The sequence below is a fragment of the Camelus ferus genome, chromosome 6, assembly GCF_009834535.1.
Source record: "Camelus ferus isolate YT-003-E chromosome 6, BCGSAC_Cfer_1.0, whole genome shotgun sequence".
NCBI lineage: Eukaryota > Metazoa > Chordata > Mammalia > Artiodactyla > Camelidae > Camelus > Camelus ferus.
Genome location: NC_045701.1, coordinates 14,632,845 through 14,652,852, shown reverse-complemented (window position 1 = coordinate 14,652,852; position 20,008 = coordinate 14,632,845). Strand labels below are relative to the sequence as shown.

At 37.0% G+C, this 20,008-nt stretch overlaps 1 protein-coding gene across 1 annotated transcript in view; it reads right to left on the bottom strand.

The window, feature by feature from the left end:
- The window catches only part of DMXL2 (Dmx like 2), a 132,121-nt gene that overhangs the window by 54,526 nt on the left and 57,587 nt on the right, over positions 1–20,008 (bottom strand). The window contains 5 exon segments of the mRNA XM_032481200.1: positions 237–1,913; positions 3,590–3,817; positions 7,167–7,286; positions 10,999–11,116; positions 13,596–13,685. Of these exon segments, the coding sequence (XP_032337091.1) occupies positions 237–1,913; positions 3,590–3,817; positions 7,167–7,286; positions 10,999–11,116; positions 13,596–13,685 (2,233 nt within the window).

The following is a 20,008-nucleotide window of genomic DNA, read 5'->3' as shown; positions in this document are numbered from 1 at the left end:
AGGCACACAGACACATCACATCACAAACACACAAAGGCACACTACAAGTCACAGCCTACCCCCATCGCCTTTTCTTTCACAACCAGTCACAACATGTAATAGTAACTGGCTACTAGAGAGGCCATTTCCCCACAAGGTTAAAGGAAAGACTGCAGTTTAATATGTGGGTCATTATATAGACATTACAAACAGTTCTATTAACGATAACTCTGTAAGCTCTCACTGAGGTCATTTACCTGAGTAAGTCTTATCTCTGTTTTCATCAAGCTCAGTACTGGTGGTCGCCACTGTATCAGCTAAAGCTACAAGGAACATCTGCTCCAAACGGGTGAGGCCTGGTAGACTTGAGTGCATAAGATGACTCGAAAGTACCCTCGCGTGTTCTTGGCCAAAGTAAGCTGGTCCATACTGAGAAAGATTTATTACTTTCGATTTGTTTTCTCTCTTTTCTGGCTCTAAATCGATATCATCCGTTGTTATGTCCTGGATTTGGAACAGCTCTGAATACTGATCCTCCGGTTGACTTTCGGTATGATCTTCAAAGCTCTGAGGTATTTTTGTACTTTCTTCTGAAATTCTGTAGGTTGTGTCTTGATCGGCAGCAAGCAATGCATATAACGGTAGTGGAGGAATAGAATCTATCTCGGTATAATCTCGAGTGCCATCTTTCCCTATGGTAACTGTATCCTTTGCTGTACTGCCGCTCACACTAATGGTTCGAGAAAGATGTCGCTTAGTTCCTTCTCCAGCATCAGCATCTCTAACTATTGCAACTTCACCTGCAATACATTTTACTAAATGAGAGAGAATAGCTTTAGCCCTGCGAACTTTCCCTAAATCCATCAATTCTAACAGCTGGGTTGGATGATATTGTGGGAGAGTAGGGGAGAGGACATGTGCAGCCTCGAATAAGCCACCATCTTGAATTACAGTTGGTGAACAAAAAACATCATCAGAAATAGCTGTTCCTTCAACAATACTTTTCCTTGACAACATATTAGATTTAAAGGCAGAATGATCTTGTATTGCTGTCTCCTCTGCTTCAGGACTATCAGCTTCAATGTCTCCAAATTTGACAGCATGCTTCCACTGTGCATATACGTGCATTTCACAATCCATTCCTACCACTAATATCCCATCTCTTACCCAGGAGAGAGAAACAGGCAGGGAAGGTGTACCATCAACAGAAGACACTAAATCTATAGATCTCAGAAGAACCCATCTTGACCTAACTCCCTGCTTGATACTACCACCTAGTGGTAAAGTAATGACAGCTACTCCATCCTTACTATTGACTTGATCAGTCACAATCCCTGAAAGCCGCCCGTACATGAAGATATTAGCACCAACCCCCACTGTGAGAATGTGGGAGCCATCCTCTTTTGACACCCAGTCCAAATGTACTAAATGTTTGATATTTGGAATAAGGTATCTGTCTTTGCTCAAAAGTGCATCTGATTTGCTGTACACAAAGAGGTTACTGTCGACACTAACCCTCGAATCAAGCACACTCCCAACTTTGACCAAATCATCAAGGTGAATTGTTTGTTCTAAAGCCCATTCTGACCCTCCTGTAGATTCACATTCAAATATGCAAACATGCATGGAAAATTCTTTAGAAACAAAACCATTTTGGTGGACAGGCTGTTTGTAAGCCACTGCAAGGCGACCCGTGTATGAACAGCTAACAGCAACTGGTCTTCCCACAATGCTCACTGTACTGCTATTATCTTCCCCTTCATCATTCATCAAGGGCCATCTCCTCCAATGATAGATTTCCTTCTCGTCACTTTTACATTGTAGGCTGGTTTCCATACTACATTTCCAGAAGCGTACTTTATTGTCAGAACAAGTTGTAACCACTAAATAAGGTGCAAGGCACACTGGATAAATTGAAGAGGAACTTAGGTGACCTTAAAAAAGAAAAAGCAGATAGTCAGAATAATAGAACCACAAAATATCAGGCTAATAACCAAAATCTAGAATGTGATCACCCCAAAGTCACTATGAGCTTCTTCACAACTCTGCAGTGCACCCCTTAACTAGTGTCCTACACTAGTGAACTAAATGTCCACTGGCCAAGGCATCTGTAGAAGTCATGAATAAGCCCACTGGTGAAATCAAAACATGCAATAATAATCAGTTTGTTCTTTTAATTAAACATTCCACTCTAAATTTAATTTTAAAATTGTTTTTAATTAAAAAGTACTTGTTTAAACAGATAATTAAGTTTAAATGAGGCAAATATTTCATTAAAATAAAACTCAAAAGCAGAGAAAAGTCAACCCTTAATCAATAAATCTGTTATCTGCTGTAATTTATTTAATGCCCTCACCACATGTGCCTCACTGGACTTTCATTCTACATCTTTTATCATTTTCATAATAAATGCTTAAGCAGTCATTACAATTTGCCCTTCAAATGCCCCTAACCAGCCCTCAAAATCATCCAAACCCCAGACCTACCCTTTCCACAAAAGTTTTCAGTCAGCTAAAGAGACACAAGATCTCACCTTTTTTTTTTAAACCAAGTTTAATTAATGCTCTCCTCACACTGAACCAGAAACTTCACATTTATTCCTGGCGGCCAAAGATTAACACTGTCCATCTACTGTCGACTGTAACGTGATGGGTTATAGTGATTAAGATTGGGAGCAGAAGGCCTGGGTTCAAGTTGTAGTCCATCCATACCTTCCTAACTGTGGTAAGGCCACCTAACACCTGAGCCTGTTCCACCCCAATAGTAAGGATCTCGTTACTACTTTCCTTGGAGGGTCACTGTCAAATAAGACATTTGAAAGCATTTTATAAAGTCCCTGCAAAAAGTAATTTATCATTATTAACTCCAAGAAATCTATCTGAGGATATCCTAAACTTCCCAAATGCTTTGAACGACTCAAAAACTGACCTCCTTCTGCACTTCCCACAAAAGCCCGGAGTAAACACATGAAGTGATCTTTCCAACTCTGACTCTACACCTGTCTCAGGGATGGGGAAGAGAACCTCATACTCAAAATTCACCAGTAATTAGAACAGTCTTGAACTTCCAATTTCACTTCCTCAAAAACACTATTCTATGAATTCCTTGATTACAATTCCATAAGTGACATATCATTTTAAACAGAGCTGCCAGTCCTGCACTCCGAACTACTTTACCCACCTTGTTAAAGTCAGTATCATTCTAGGCTAACCAAACTATCATCTTGTACCCTACATTTGCCCCGCAAAGTATCTATCAACTCTTGTTAAAACATATTTAATAATAGCAAAATGTGGATGAAAAGCCTTAATTCAAAAAAAAAGCTTCAATAATTCACAAATGAACACATTCATTCCTTGCAATTTTACTATTATAGGAGTCCTATTTATAGGAAATCATAGTGCAGGCAAGAAACCTCACGTTAAAACACTTACACCATTTGCTGTCCAGCTGATTACATTTATCACAGGAAATTATTTCTAATAAACACGTGTTTCTAAAGAGATGCATCATTAGTAGAAAATAAACCTTTATTTCAGTGTCAACCTAGCGCACATTTCAGCAGAGTTCATCCATTTTGCCCACTGGAGGCTGTTCTGAGCTCCCTTACCTGCTGAAGGTGTTGCTCTTATTACTTCTACTCCTACTGGGAGATCAAGAGGTCGGCTATACACCAGTCTAGAGCTCAGAATCAGCTTACTAGCAGTCTGAAGGTTGGCAATTGATGAAGAATGTGGCATGGGGCTCACACTAGGAGAGGTTTCTGGAGAAGAGTCTACATTCTTCTGTCCAGGGACTAAAAGTAGGCTCTCTGACGAAACACCTTCTGAAGTTTTAGCTTTGAAAATAAATTATGAAATACATTACTATCATCACCATGTACATGAGCTAGAATAACATTTTGTTAGCATTTAAGAAACATGGTCTTCAAAAAAAAAAATGGTCTCACACAACATTGTAAACTGACTATACTTCAATAAAAATATATTTTTTAAAAAAAAAAGAAACATGGTCTCTTAAAAGTACTCTGGAGACAAAGTCACTTTTCAAACTTTTGCTCAGTTACCTTGATAGACTTTTTTTTTTTAACTATTTTACTCTTTCTGAGCATACCCAATTCCATCACAGGGATATTGTCACTGAAGAATCACAGCATGAAAGAGCTAGGGAAAAAAAACAAGTTATCTCGTCCAGTGTTCTCAACCTTTAAAAACCATTAAAAGCTTGAGGAACTTGTTAATACCATGAAGATTCTCCGGCCTAATCACAGAAACACTGACTCAGCTGTTTTGGGATAGATCCCAGAAATCTGCATTAATAAGCAGCCCAGGTGTTTCTGAAAGAGATGGGTCATAAATCAAACTCTGATGAGAAATAAGATTAACAACAAGATACAAGACACTACCTCACTTAATAGATGAAGAAATTTAAACTTGGAGAGTTTAATGATTTTCCTAAGGTCATATAATTAGCCAGTGGCAAAGACAATACTAAAATACCAGCCTCTTAAATATCAAGTGTTGAAACAAGATAATAAACAAGATTTTAAGAACATATACAAAAAAATTAAAGTTCCACGCAAATTTAAGATAGTATTAGTTGAATGGCTTTGTAAGGCATATTGACCTTGATCTTCTGTCCAAAGAGCTTCCAGCTTTCACATTAGGGTGGAGTGTAAATCTCTAAGCAGATTTAGTTATCTGCACCTCTGCTACACGTGAAGGATACTTCTTATTACACTTACGTATTTGTATGTCCATCTCCCCACCCCTCCACATTAGACTATGAACTCCTGAAGGGCAAGGACGATGACTTATTGCTCTGTACAACACAAGAAGCACCAGAATCCCGAGAGATGATAACCAATCTCCTTTTGCTTCTAGTGGATGCTAAGTATGTCGATCTGTTTTATAGTGGCAGACCACTCAGCAAGAAATATAAAAACATTTTTCATAAAATGGAGTAAAGACTACACTGTAACCAGTCAGAAGACAGAAATAATACTCCTGGCTCTAAAACTAACTAGATGTGCTTCCTTAGGCAGGGCACTTCACCACCTCTGGCTATTTCCTCATCTGCAAAATGAACTATATCATTCCTCTTTCTGTAACCAGGCAATTTTCTAACGTATAAATCTCATGCAGAGAAAGAAAGAGCAGGAGAGAAAATATAAGTAAAGGCTTCAGAGCCAGAAGACCTGATTTTTGAAGCTTAGTCTGAGACAAACTAGATGTGGGATTTGGTCAAGTTACTTAATATTATTCCATTAGTAAACATTGAATAATAACTATCTCATATATATTAAGTACTGATCTCAGTGCCTGGTACCTAGAAGGCACTCCAGATGTTGCTTCTCCATTTAAACATAAACCTATCACTGCACCCTTTGCCAGCATTTTCAACACACTGCTAAATTCAAGTATCAGCTTTAATGGCAATGCACACCATGTTAAATCTGCTGCACGTGTTAGAACCAAAAGACAGATGCTTTCTGTCATAGCTAGAGACAGTACATGATTTGTCTGCCTCTTATAACCTTACTGTTTGTGACCTTTTACTGCTGCCACAAACACAGCAAGCAACCAACTCTACACTGGCCCAGACTGAGGTGAACAGCAGCGGGCTACTTCCTTCATAAGCAGGGGGACAGAAGGCATCACATGAATCCTGTCCTACCACAAGGATCTGTTACTACCCTCTACTAATCTCTCCAGAACCATTCCAGGCTCTGCGCCCAACTCCAGAAAATACTATATTCTCTGATGCGTTAAGAATTCTCTTTCTTGAGTGTATTTTGCCAAGTGAAGTTAGTCAGATGGACAAAGATAAATACTATATGATTTCACTCATATGTGAAATATTTTTAAAAAGTATTAAATAAACAAACAAAACAAAACACACACACAGATACGGAAAACAGACTGGTGGTTACCAGAGGGGAAAGGTGATGAGGAGAGGACAAAATAGGTAAGAGGGGGTCAACTCTATGGTGACAGATGGAAACTGGACTTTCGGTGGTAAGCATACTACAGTGCATTCAGGAAGTCAAATTACTAAGCTGTATACGCTGAAATGTACATAGTGTTATAAACCAATGTTATCGCAATAAAAAAACTTATCTTCCTGACAAGGTGGTTTTAGGTCCCTCTACTCTTGCATTTCTGTGAAACAACATGTAATGTCAAGAATTAACTCCGCAAGCTTTGAAAATGTTTTTAGATTCCCCTACCACAAGAAAATTATGCTCAACTAGGCACAGGTAAAGGTTCTATCAAATCATTTGGCCTTTTTAATGCCAGTTCACGACCCAGTTAGAACTGCTGTTTACACAGTTATGTGCTAATGTGAATTACAAAGGGAACAAAAAACATATGTATTATTATTTCTCTGTATTAAATGCTTAATGTGTATAAAGTCATTTAAATTACATAATCAGAAATAATAAAATATTTTCAAAACTTTCAAATATCTAGGGTTAACCAGTTTAAAGCAGATTTAGTTTGATATGGCAGTCCACACAGTTCTTCATTTAAATAGGAAAGTGAAAGAAAGTAAAAGATTGTTTTAAAAAGAAAGATTCATAATCAATTTCTGTACTTCATACTACAGATTTTCTAATTTTCTAAATTTCTAAGAACGTATATAGTATGAATGTGTACAGCAGAAGCCGAGGGTGAAAAAGATTTTTTTTATCACTGTTGCATTTCCTAATATTTTACAGAAATAGGTACTGCTTATGAACTTCAGATGTTCAATCACATTTTTCTAAACAGCAAATCTGCTTCTTTTAGTCATTCTACAGCTAATGTACACAGTGTAAGTTGGCAGTGTGTTATTAACCAACAAAAAAGTACAGTATTAATTCTATGGGAAAAACTGATTTATAGAGACACAGTATCTAGAACAGAGTCATAATAGGCATTAATATTAAATAGTAATTAAAATAAATCAAATTTTTTTCAATATGTCTAATGTGCCTATTCACTGGTTTGCTTTTAGATTAACCTGTTTCATTAATGATTTATGACCCTGTAATTAAAAGTTTGGCATATACATACTTCAATTCAGCAACTCAACTTACAGTTTACTGGACCTTCATTCTAGAGAATTAACCGACCTAAAGCATATCCCGTAAAATAAATTTATTTCACATTATCTCTGTCTAAAATTGCAATACAATTACTCACCTAAACATGCCTGTACGGATTTAAGATGAAGGTGCCACATATGGAGAATAGAGCAATTATTGCTGTCCTTCTCAATTACTACTAGAAAGAACTTTTCTGAAAACGGTGGTGGGCGATATCCTAGTGTCAAAGGAAAAGGATATTTAAGTTAACGTGTTTCCATAGGGTTAAAAGAAAGACTTTTTTTAAAAAAAATCTCTTGATATGTATAAAAGGGGGGAGGAAGAGGGAAGGTGTTCAGAAGCAATTTTATATAATTTTTCTGCCAAACTATCAAAAACTAATGGGGCTATGTCCAAAGTATGAAAGCCAACTTGAAGGGATATCTTTTGATAAAGATGGGACCATCAGAACATCAAAGAATAAAAAGGAATACAATTTATTAAAACATAATGACTACATGAAAACCATGAGTTCATAAAAATACCAGAAGAGAGAGGGCACATCAGAAAGAAAGGAATGGAAGGACAAGAAGGAACAGAAGAAGAGAAAGAAGGAGAAAAAGGAAGAGAAAGAAAAGAGAAAGAAAGTGCCCCTCAAAGTAACTAGGGCACTGACTCCTTGGAAAATTGGCAATTAAATGGAAGGAATGAAGTAAACATATATCCTGATCTTCTTATATGAAAGTAGCATTTAAAAAAAAAAATTAAAAGTCATGGGTGGAGGGCCATCTGTAGTGGTACAGGACTTTTTAGAAATTTCACACTTTTTTTAATGAAAAGATATTATTCGTGGACATAATTTTCTCTGCCAACAACTGCATTTTTCATATATGAAAATGAGATTGACACAGGACAATAAAAACTTTCTTTAAAAATGAAAACCCATAGATTATATGAAATCATGTGTGTGAAACTTTTGAAAATTATAAAGCATTACAGAATTTAAAGAATCTTTCATTCAATAAACAAATATTGAAAAGAGAAAAAAACTGAAAACTCATAATGATAACTCATTGGCAATGAGCACTGCTAGAATTCAAATGGTGGCCTCTAAATATCATGCTCCATGAAAAGGAATAGTTCGGACTCCAATCTTGCAAAGACTACAATAGAAGTCTGGGAAATCCTGCTGTGCCTGAAAGAAAGTAAACTTTCAAGAACAATGAGGTTGTGTCAAAGACTCAGGATCAACTTGGAAGGACAATGTGAGCCTTGAAATCAAGACTGCAAACTGACTGAAATACACTAAGCACATAAAAATCCATGAGCGATGAGTACGTCTTTGTATGTATATTACTCTTCAGTAAAGAGTTTTTTAAAAACTCAAAATAAAAAGAAAGACAAACAAAAATTATAAATTCATCAGTAACCACTGGCAGTAACTTGGACACAAACTCCTTCCTCTGAAATTGTCAATTGAAGAAAAAGAACTAAGCACTTACCCTGACTTTTCTAAAAATAATTCTATTTCAAAACAGCCAAATAGCTCCAGTTGAGAAGGGAAAGCTTTTCTTTACAAACGCTTTCTAGCCAATAAATAAATGAGAACTGATAAAATTAGAAAACTGTAATTTTGCAATCATTAATGAAATAACTGAATGAACAGCAACAATATGAAAGGAAGAAAATGAGATAACAGATTGCTAGCAAATTTCACATTGGAGTCACTACCTGAATGTTCTGATTGCCTTTTTGGGTTTTTTTTTCAGGGGAGGAATTTAGGTTTATCTACTTATCTATTTACTTAAATGGAGATACTGGGGATTGGACCCAGGACCTTGTGCATGCTAGGCATGCACTCTTACCACTGAGCTATATCCTCCCCCTCTTCTAACTGAATGTTCTGAATCTTAGCATCACTAAAAATGAGACATCCTAACATTATGTTCTTTCTCACGTCCTTCTATGACAGACACAGCATCACCTAGGAAGTTGAACCTGGATCTAATCAAGTCTTAAAAGCCAACTTCCACTTTTCAGGAAAAATTGTAAATGATGTCACAAGTAACTGGTCAGACAAACTCCTGTAAAATAACTTTCTCTAAAACAAGTCAATGGCAAGATAAGAGTATACATGGGGATTACTTTAGCTTAAAAAAGTCTTAAGAAATGAAACACAATGTGTGGATTTTATTCCAAACAAATTGATGGCAAATAAATAACCCTGACATTTTTTGAGACAAATGAATGAAGTAAATATGGACTAGTTATTACACAATTCTGAGGAATTTTGTTGTTTTAGCCACGTGTTAATAGAACACATGTAAGAAAGTCATGTTTAGAAATGCATATACAAGTATACAGCAGTGAAACACGATGGCTGGGTTTGCTTTAAAATATTTCAGGAGAAAAGGAAAAGAAAAGAAAACAGGGTAGGTAAAGGAACTGTGACAAAATCTTAAAATCATGTAAGCTATGGGCACAGGGAGGTTCATTCGACCATGCACTGTACTTCTGTCTATAGTTGGCATTTTTCTTAATTAAAAGAATAATTCATTTTTAATGAAAACTTAGAAAGTACAAAATACAGCAGGGGGGGAAGAGGAGAAATATACATATCAAATCTAAAAAACAGTTATAAAATCAAGAATATCAGGAAACTCTGCACAAAAACTAAAAGAAAACCAAGAAAGGCATTGGGAAATCTTTTGTCCAGGTTTCACAGTGACATAAAGAAATATCAGAAGAGGTAAATTAAAAAAATTTTAATGTAAGTCTTTCAATTTAAAATATTACTTTAAAGTACCAACCTTATATAAGCATTGTTTTCTGGTAGGCTGGCATGTATTTCCTGTTAGAAATAGCATGATAACTGGTAGCTAGGTTTGTTGGAAAGCATATAAAAAAGTTTAACCCAAATAAAGGTGAAATACTACAAAAAATGCACATTTTAAATCTATAAAGTAGTTATGCTGTAGTGACAGTGAAATAAAACTGAACATGACAAATGAATAACTTAGAAAGAAGAAAAGTTCTAATAAATGAAGAAAGACACATGAAAGGGAAAAAAATCACTAGTATGAGGGGTCAAAAGATGTTTGAGCTAAGCCATGAGGCTTAGAAGAAAGGCACTCACTCTCATTTTTCCACTAAACAAAAGGAAACTAATTATATAAAATTCAGCAGAAATACCTTCCTTAAATGTGTGTATATAATTCTGTGATTAAAGCTATACCAGGAACATTAATCATGTCCTTCTAGATACTTACAATCAATAACCAAATGAGTCAGGGTATATGGAAACCCTTCGTAAACTAAAAATGGATCACCATAGAAAATGAATTCTTAAAGTAGGACCTGTCTTTCCTGCCTTCAAATAGAGTGTATTCTACTCAGTGTGTTGTTCTATTTTTAAATTTCATTTCAAATAGAACATGAAAGTTTCATAATTACAAGGTTATAATTTCTAATTATAATTTCCCAGTAAGTTGATAAACACAGCGAGCAAACCTGAGGGTCCCGGTATAGCACACAATATAACATCTTACATCCTCTATTCATCAACAGTGTTTATCAACTTACTGGGAAATTTTTAAAACTTACACTAAAATTAACTGGTTTACTTAAGATACCACAGGGAATCAAATCAAAATAATTTAACTGTAGAGCTGAACAACCAAAGTTAATTTTTTTAAGTTACACTAATTCACAGATAATATTTCTTGGCAAAAGGGTATATGTCACAAGTGAAACTGCCTTTCAACAGGTAACTTTTACCCAAACGTGTTCTTCACCTACAAAAAAGCAATTCTGACAGACTAACAGGTGTATCTGCCAAAAAACCATGAAGAATGATGAATTTTGATATAAAGATCGATACTCAATGAAAGTTTGGAGGGTTTTTTTTTTTAGATTAAGGTATCAAACTCAAGGCTCTTTTTTAAAAGTACCTTGTGATGGCTGAAAAAATATTTCTGCTTCCTTTTTCTCCACCTCTTCCTTATGTGGTTTATATCCTATGATGAAGTCTTCTTGAAATACGTGAAGCAACTGTGTATTTGAGCCACACTACAAATATGAAAAAAGTAAAGTTTTATCTTTGAAATTCCGTATCTTCCACCCATTACCTCCACAAGAACCCTAATGTAGAAGAAATAAATCTAACAATTTCTGTTCTCTATAGAATGACTAATTAGAGCAGAAAAGGCAACAGAAAAATATCGTTAGAAAAATTACTTTCAGAGATGCTACAGCCAGTAACAGAATTGTGAAGCTCTAATAAAAACAAATCAACATGTTTGCATCTCAAAAAAAAAAAAAACCTACAAAAAACAAATTAAGTCATCTATGCCACCATTTTGAGTTCAAAAATAAGAGGTCTCATGATTGACTAGAGAGTCATGCTGACAACATAAAGCACACAATAGCCTCCTTTAGTTTCTCTAATTCTACTTGAGAACCAAAAAAAAAAAAAAAAAAACCCAGAAAAGTCCTTAAAGTACTTCAGTAAGTCCTCCTAGTGGGAATTATGAAAGATCCCAAAACAGCCGGTGGGAATTACACATCTCTGGAGAAATGTATTTACATTTAGTAATGAGGATGTCTGAAAGAATGGATGAAACATCAGTCAGCTGATGCTACATGACCATGTTTTTTTTGGACCACACAGAGAAGAATAGTAAGGATAATCACAAATGGCTACTCAGAATCACAAAAGTCAACTGAAATTCAGGGAAAGGCAAAATCCAAACAAAAGCTTATTTTGAATACCTATAATAGAAAAGAACCTGAAAAAGAATATATGTGCGTATATGTATTATGGAAGCGTATCAAGACAATTAGATGGCTGCCCCACAGATTTCAGGGAAGGGAAGCAGCTATGACTATCCTGGCTCTGAATGGATAGGGCTATAGGCTATAATCTTAGAGAATAAAGCAAATCACCCTCCTTATATAGTAGAAGGAAATAAAAGGGCTATAAAGTTAGGCTGACCCACAAATTTTTTATGAAAGTTACAGGGTATTTTTATGTCTTTCTATATAGAAACATTAAAAAAAACTTCACATTTATACATAAAAGGTCACCTCCCCTCCAGGGGAAAAGAATAAACAAAAGGGAAGGGTGATGCCTTCATGGATACAGAAATCATACAGCACACTGGAAGCAAACTTAAAATCAGGTTTTAAACTTTGTAATGTATGAAGCCTAAGCCATCTATCAGTGCCTGCAGATTGCCAGCTCTTGTGCTACAGACAGACATAAAAGGAAGGGGGAAAAATCTCCAGTAAGTATGAAGTAAAAAGCAAAATGCTAGGTGAGAGTGGTCTGTAATAAGATCCCATGGTAAAGAGTCTTGAAGGGGCTACTGTGGGGAAATGAACTTAACACCTAGTCCGTTAAAAAGTAAGACATTTATAGGAATGAAGCAACTTCACCCTTCTCCACATCCCTGTGGAGTAGAAAAGGGAAATGACAGGTTAAGGATTTCCTAAGAGGCAACAGTAATTTCAGTCTAGCAGCCACATTTCTGTTGCCAAAAGCTGTTGTGGCAATTTCTCTACATTGCTGGAAATTACATTTTCCCCAACAGAATGTGCAAGGCATCATGGAAAAATAATGATGTAACTCAATACTTCTTTTTAAATATAGTAAGCTCTTTCTTCGTTTCCTTGTTTGAAAACAGTCGGTAACTTCCTCACCAAAGTAACCTTTTTTCATGTTTGGAAAGAATATATTACTTCTATCCCGTTCAGTCCGTAAATAGGATCCTGAAGAAACAGATACTCTGAGGGCTAGAATGTGATTTACAAACTCCCTATAGAGAAAAGGGTTCCCCTCCTTTCCCGGGTAGGAGCTGAGGGAAGAACACTGCCTACACAAAAAGCCTTGAGGTTAGAAAGCAAATGCTTACTCGGAGCCTACCTCCATCTTCATCTTAATGGGTATCATAAAAATATCTAATCCTCAGTCTAACAAGGCAAACACTCTAAAGCGGAAGTCACCATCTACTGAGGAAAAATGAGTAATAATATAAAAAGAGAAACCACAAACCAAGCCTCTCTGAAGCTGAACTACACTTTCCTTCATGGCTTCCCTGGCTGAATTAAATGACCCTTTAAGAGGAAAGGAGGCTACAGACACTATTCAACTGGAGAAGAAGGATTCGTAAATCAATGCAGATTTTCATGAAGGAAATCAAGAGAAGCCGGCTATTCAGTATCAAACAAGAGAATTATTCTCAGGATGAAATACAGTTGACCCCTGAAAAACACAAGTTTGAGCTGCACATGTCCTAAACTTACACGGGAATTTTTTTCCAATAGTAAATACTACAGTACCACACAATCTGCAGTTAGTCAAATCTGCTGCAGATGCAGAACTGAGGATATGGAGGGCCGACAGCAAGTTATATGTGGATTTTCTACAGGGTGAAGGGTCAGCAACCCTAACGCTCACATTGTTCAAGGTTCAACTGTGTAACATATGCATACAAAGCACTCTGGGATAATGTACACTAATATCACCAATTCACAAGCATGCTTTTACTTGGTTGGTTATTGCATCAAGTTCAATAATGCAGCCAGGTCGAGCAGTAGACTGTTGGCTCACAATATTAAATACTTCTCCAATAAGTTTCTGTAAATAAAAAAAAACCAAAATGTTAATTATCAACAATATATGAATCTACAGTCAATACGACACAGCATCTTGAACATTAAAGACCCTTCGAAATGTTCATTTATTGACTGTGGCCATTCATACAATCAAATACTTCAACTTCCTATACTCATTTGGATTCTCATTTTTAAAATTAACTAAGCAGAAAAACTATAGTGTTTATGTAAAGTATATAACTTCATAGCATCTAGTTCTTTTACTAAGTCTTCATTTAGCAACCTTAATGCTCCATGATACATCTGGCTGAGGGCCTGGCCCAACACCTATGTGTATGGTTTGCAGATCTGCAATGCCATTTAAAAGTACAATCTTGCCAGATCAAACGCAAAGGCAATGGCTGAGAAGAAGTGGGACTCTGTGTCTTGGGGTGAGGATGTAATCCTAACTATGGATCTCAAAACCCTCAAACCTTCCTGCTGAAAAAGGCAGTCTTCCTTCTGCCTCCTTTCAAGCAGCCTTCTCTTGCATAAAAACCTTTCAGTAACTTGCCCTGAATCAGTGACCTCACAAGGAGATGCCGGTTCTCCTCAGCACCACCTTCCACTACTTCTTACTGCCTGCAGGTCACTAACAGGAGTAAGATCCCAGCTTAGCCTAGGCTGTACGTACAAAGCTGGCTATGGGAAAGCAGCATATACACCATAGTTGTAGGATCTTCCTAACTCACACAGCACATTTCTAGGGAGCATGCATGGGAATAGCTTCTAGGTAAGACAGGAGGACAAAATATATGCTTGGGTAGGGGTCAATTTATTGGTATGGGTACATTCACCCAAGAATCCAGATTTAAAATGTTAGCTCAGAAGTGATGCCAACAGTCTGCTGCATTTGTCCAGTGATATCTGGACTCAACTGTGGTCTACAGTTGATGAGGTTAAAACACTGGAATTTCTCTAACACACCATGAATCTTTGCTACTTAATGTGTGGTCACTGGACCAGCAGCCAATAGCTTTTTAGAAATGCAGACTTTCAGACCCCAAAGCTACCACATCTGCATTTTAACAAGATCTCCAGATGGTTCATACGCATGCTGAAGTTTAAGTAGCACTGCTGTAGGTCAGAGGGTCTCAGCCTCGGGTGCACACTGAGCTACCTAGGGAGCTCTGACCGTTACTGAGACCTAGGCCCCACTTGCAGACACTGGTCTGAGGTACAATCTGATCATCAGGCGGTTTACAAGTTCCTTAGGAGCTTCCACTACACAGCAAGGTTGAGATCCCGTCACAGAAATACCTATTTCAGTTAAGGATTTGCCTCCCCTGCCCCGACCCTTCTGCCAGCACTGTAACTAACAAATGTACCGAATGCCTTCTTCAACCCTAGCAGGATCCCACTCAACTTCACCTCCGATTTTAAGGGAGTAAACTCAATAACTGAGATAAATAAAAATTAATGCAAAAAAAATGAACAAAGTATCAAAATTTTAAATAAAGCCTCCAACAGTGTCTTGATGAGCCATACTGGAGTCTGAGGCAAAAGTAAAACTATGCAGACATGTTTTTATGCATTTTTTAATGGTTAATTTTCTTTCAGAACACTAAAGTGGCTGAATAGAAACTTCACTCTTAAAAGGCACACATAAAATCTCACATACACCAGGACCAAGGGCAAAAGCAGTCATTTGACAGGAGGATGGACCAGACCTACCTGTTAGTCTTAGAGGGCCTCCTGGGGCAGCAGGGGGCAGCTGTGGCTCACCCTGTGACATAGACACTGGGGGCGGACATATCACGGAGCATTCATCTGTGTAAGATCTCTGGGAGGCTGACCCAACAGCCTATAGGCACAGTGCTGGGACGTCTCAGGCCAAATAACAAACTGGGCAGGGACACAGCAACACTCATCAGCAGACAGGCTGCCTAAAAATTTTCTGAACCCAGAGCTGCCTCTAGACATGCCCCTAGACACAGCCCTGGCCACCAGAAGGCTGAGACCCAGCTCGAACCCACCAATGGACAAGCACTGGCCCCTCCAGCCAGGAAGCCTGCACAAGCCTCTAGACCAGCCTCAACCACCAGAGGACAGACACCAGAAGCAGGAAAACTACAGTCCTGCAGACTGAGTCCACAAACACAGGCCAGGCAAACACTACCCTGGAACCAGCTGGTCCTGGCACTTGGTTGGTGAGAGGGGAGTGCACTGCTGGAATGCACAGGGCATCTCAAACAGAGGTTGAGAAATGTACCTACCACATAGGTACAAAATGAAGCAAGAGAGGAATATATTTCAGGCAAAAGAACAAGATAACACCCCAGAAGAAGAACTAAGGCCCATGCAGACAATCTACCCAAGAAAGAGTTCACAGTAATGAGCATAAAGATGATCAAAGAACTCAGGAGAAGAATGGATGCCCAGGGTGAGAAGTTAGAAGTTTTAACAAAGAATTAGAAAATATGAAGAACAACGAAGCAGAATCAAAGAATACAACAACTGAAATGAAAAATACACTAGGAGGAATCAACTAGCAGACAAAATGAGGCAAAAGCACAGATGAGTGAGCTGGAAGACACAGTAGAAGAAATCACTGGTGCTGAACAAAAAAAGAAAAAAAAAATGAAAAGAAATGAGGACGGTTTAAGAGATCTCCGAGACAACATCAAATGTACTGATATGTGCATTATAGGGGTCCCAGGAGAGGAGAGAGAGAAAGGGCCCAAGAAAATATTTGAAGAAGTCATAGCTGAAAACGTCCCTAGTGTGGGAAAGAAAACACGCACCCAACTCCAGGAAGTGCGAAGAGTTCCATACAAGATGAACTCAAAAAGGAACGCATCAAGACACACTGTAATGAAAATGACAAAAATAAAGATAAACGAAGATTATTGAAAAGCAACAAAGAGCAAAAAATAACATACAAGGGAACTCCCGTAAGGCTATCAGCTGATTTTTTTCAACAAAAACTCTGCAGGCTAGCAGGGAGTGGCATGATATACTTGAAGTGATACAAGAGAAAAACTTACAACCAAGAATACTCTACCCAGCAAAGCTCTCACTCAGATTAGATGGAGAAATCAAAAGCTTCACAGATGAGCAAAAGCTAAAAGAATTCAGCACCACCCAAACAGCTTTACAAACAAATGCTAAAGGAACTTCTCTAGGTGGAAAAGAAAAGGCCACAACTAGAAACAAGAAAATTATGAAATGGAAAAGCTCACTGGTAAAGGCAAACACACAGTAAAGGTAGGAAATCATCCACACACAAAGCTAGCAGAGAGGTTAAAACCAAAAGGAATAAAATCATCTGTATCCATGATGAGCAGTTAAGGATATACAAAATAATTAAATGTAAAATACAGTATCAAAAACAGTAATTGTGAAGGGAGGAGAGTATAAATGCAGGGTATTTAAAAATGCATTTGAAATTAAGAGATCAGCAACTTAAAGCAATTATGTATGTATATATAGAGAGAGACTGCTATACCAAAACCTCACAGTAACCTGCAAACCAAAAATATATAATAGATGTACACACAAAAGAGAAAAAGGAATCCAAACATGGCACTGAAGATAAGTCACCAAATCACATGAGAACAAAAGAAGAAAAAGTTAAAAAAAAAAAAAAAAGACCTACAAAACGAAGTCTAAAACAATTAACAAAATGGCAATAAGAACATACATTTCAATAATTTAATGCTCCAACCAAAAGATAATCTGGCTGAATGGATACAAAAACAGGACCCGTATATTTGCTGCCTACAGAGACTTACTTCAGATATACAGACACACAGAAACTGAGAGTGGGGGGATAGAAATGGAAATCAAAAGAAAACTGGAGTAGCAATACTTCTTTCAGACAAAACAGACTTTAAAACAAAGACTGTTGCAAGAGACAAAGAAGGATACTACATATAATGATCGAGGGAACAATTCAAGAAGATATAAACATATATGCATCCAACATAGAAGCACCTCAACAACTGAGGCACATCAATGAGTATTACTTTTTAACTTGAAAAAAAATGAAAATGGAAAGTTTAAAGAAAAAAAAAATTGGTAAGGGGGGAACAAAAGACCAAGATAAATTTTTAAATTCCAAGGATGTGTTTAACGGCTCTAAATGAATTTATATTTTCTGGAAAACGAATGCCCAGGTTATTGAAAAAATTTGCCAATGAGATCAATGAACCACACAGGATGCTCTGAGAAATCATGGGGACTGCCACAGCCAAAAGACTATAAGCAGGCAAATGTTCCAATTTTCAAAAAAGGAAGACGAATATATTTCTGTAAGCCAAAATAAAGAGCCTGATGCCTGTTTAGTACAACATTTTAGTCATCAAGAGACGTCAGGGTACATACATTCAACCTATTATACATTAAAACAATCGCCTCATACAAATTTGGTTTCCTTTTTTGACTGCAGACGATTTGGCAGACAGGGTGTTTTTTATTTCAGCAAAGTACACAACAAGCTGCCTCATGCATATCCTTGGGATAAGCTGGAGAAATATTCCAGACAATAAAAATGGAGAAGGATTTCAAATGTATACTGCTACGCTCTTTTTTCAGTCCAGTCCAGTTAAACATTTTTATAATTGACTTAGATGAAGATGTAGAAACAACATTCATCAAATAGGCTGGTGAGATAAGTCATAAAGCAATAACACAAATAACAGAATCTGGACTCAAAAAGATACTGAAAGGATGTACTGGTGAGTGGAGCCTAGCAAGGTGAAACGTAATAGAGAAATAAGTCTACATTTGGGTCCCAAACTCAAATCCACAAATACACGATGGCTTACTGGAAAAAAAAAAAAAAAGAGAGAGACTGTGATATTGAACTGAAAGTCAGCTCAATATGAATCAATTACATAAAAGAACTTGGTGTGACTACCAAAGCACAATACTATCTACTGAGAGAGGCCATAGCACCGCTACATTCTAGTGATCCTACAATGCCCAGTGTGTAAGCAAACTGAAAACTGCTTGGAAGGGTATCCAGAGTCAAATATAAAACAGATAAATGTATGCACAGAGAAGCAGCAGGTTTGGCCTGAGCAAAAATGTTTCAGGGTTACAAGATAGGTATCTTCAGATACCTGAGATGATCTCACGTGCAAGAAATACTAGACTTAGTCTACATACAACTAGGGCTAGCAAGCAGGAATTTAAGGATTACAAATTTAATGTCAATGTAATAGTAAGGGTAATTCAAAGACAGAATGGGCCGCATCTAGAGTTGAGTTTCCCTCCTTGGAGGCCAGATGACAAACTGGCAGGAACACAGCAGAGAGAAACAAAGCATCAGACGGCTGGTTAGACTCAGTGGCCGTCAAAGTATCTTCCAACTCTATAGCTGTAAGACTGCTACTTTTCTAGACTTTCACTGTGCCACATCTGTGGCTCCGCTCCAATTAGGTTTCTCACTGTTTCTGGAACAAACTTTATTTATACATGTACTTTCCTGTATCCATACTTTCAGGCCATTCTCTCATTCCTCAAAGACTAAGAATGTGTCTTTCTAAATCTTATCCATCCATCAAAAATGAACTCAAATACTGTCCTTAATAAAGACATCTATGCCTACCCTAATCTCATCTTTCTCTCTCTCCTCTGAATTATGAAATAATATTTGGCAATTAATTACACACCACCTTAAGACACCCCTTCTGTGGCAAAGTGTTATTTAAACTTTTATTATTAATTTCTCTCCTCAACTAAATTAAAATCTCCTTAGCAGCAAACACTGTATTCCCTACACATCTAGGGGCATGTGACATTCAAAAAGAGTCTCTGATTTTCAATATTGGAAGCATTTTTATTAGAACAGTTATTTTATGAAAAGGCATGTTTTTACAGATAATGGAAAATTCACTATTGCAAATCTGAGTACCAACTGATATACACGACTTCCAGTTCAAATATAGAACTACCAGAATGAGAATGATGCCAGCCACTGACAACATATTCTGACCAGAGGATTTTTTAAAATAGTAAATCAAGTTCAGAAAACTTCAAATTCTACAACCTAAACACAAAGTTTGGTAAAGCTGCCTTAAAACCTTTCTTGAACAAAGAAAAAGAACCAAATTAGAGAGTAAAAAAAGCCAAGAAAAAAATTATATTTCAGAAAAAAAATCTTAATCCTTTTTTAAATGTAAAATGTGTGCATGTGTGATGTATAGACTGTAATTTTGATCCGTGGCCTTGAAACATAAATTAAGAACAAACTTGTCATACAGAGCCCAGGACAGATGCTCATTCCCTAAACACCAAATAACAAATAAAAGTCCTAAACAAAGTCAAAAGAGAATTCCTTATTAGCTTAAGGTATATTAA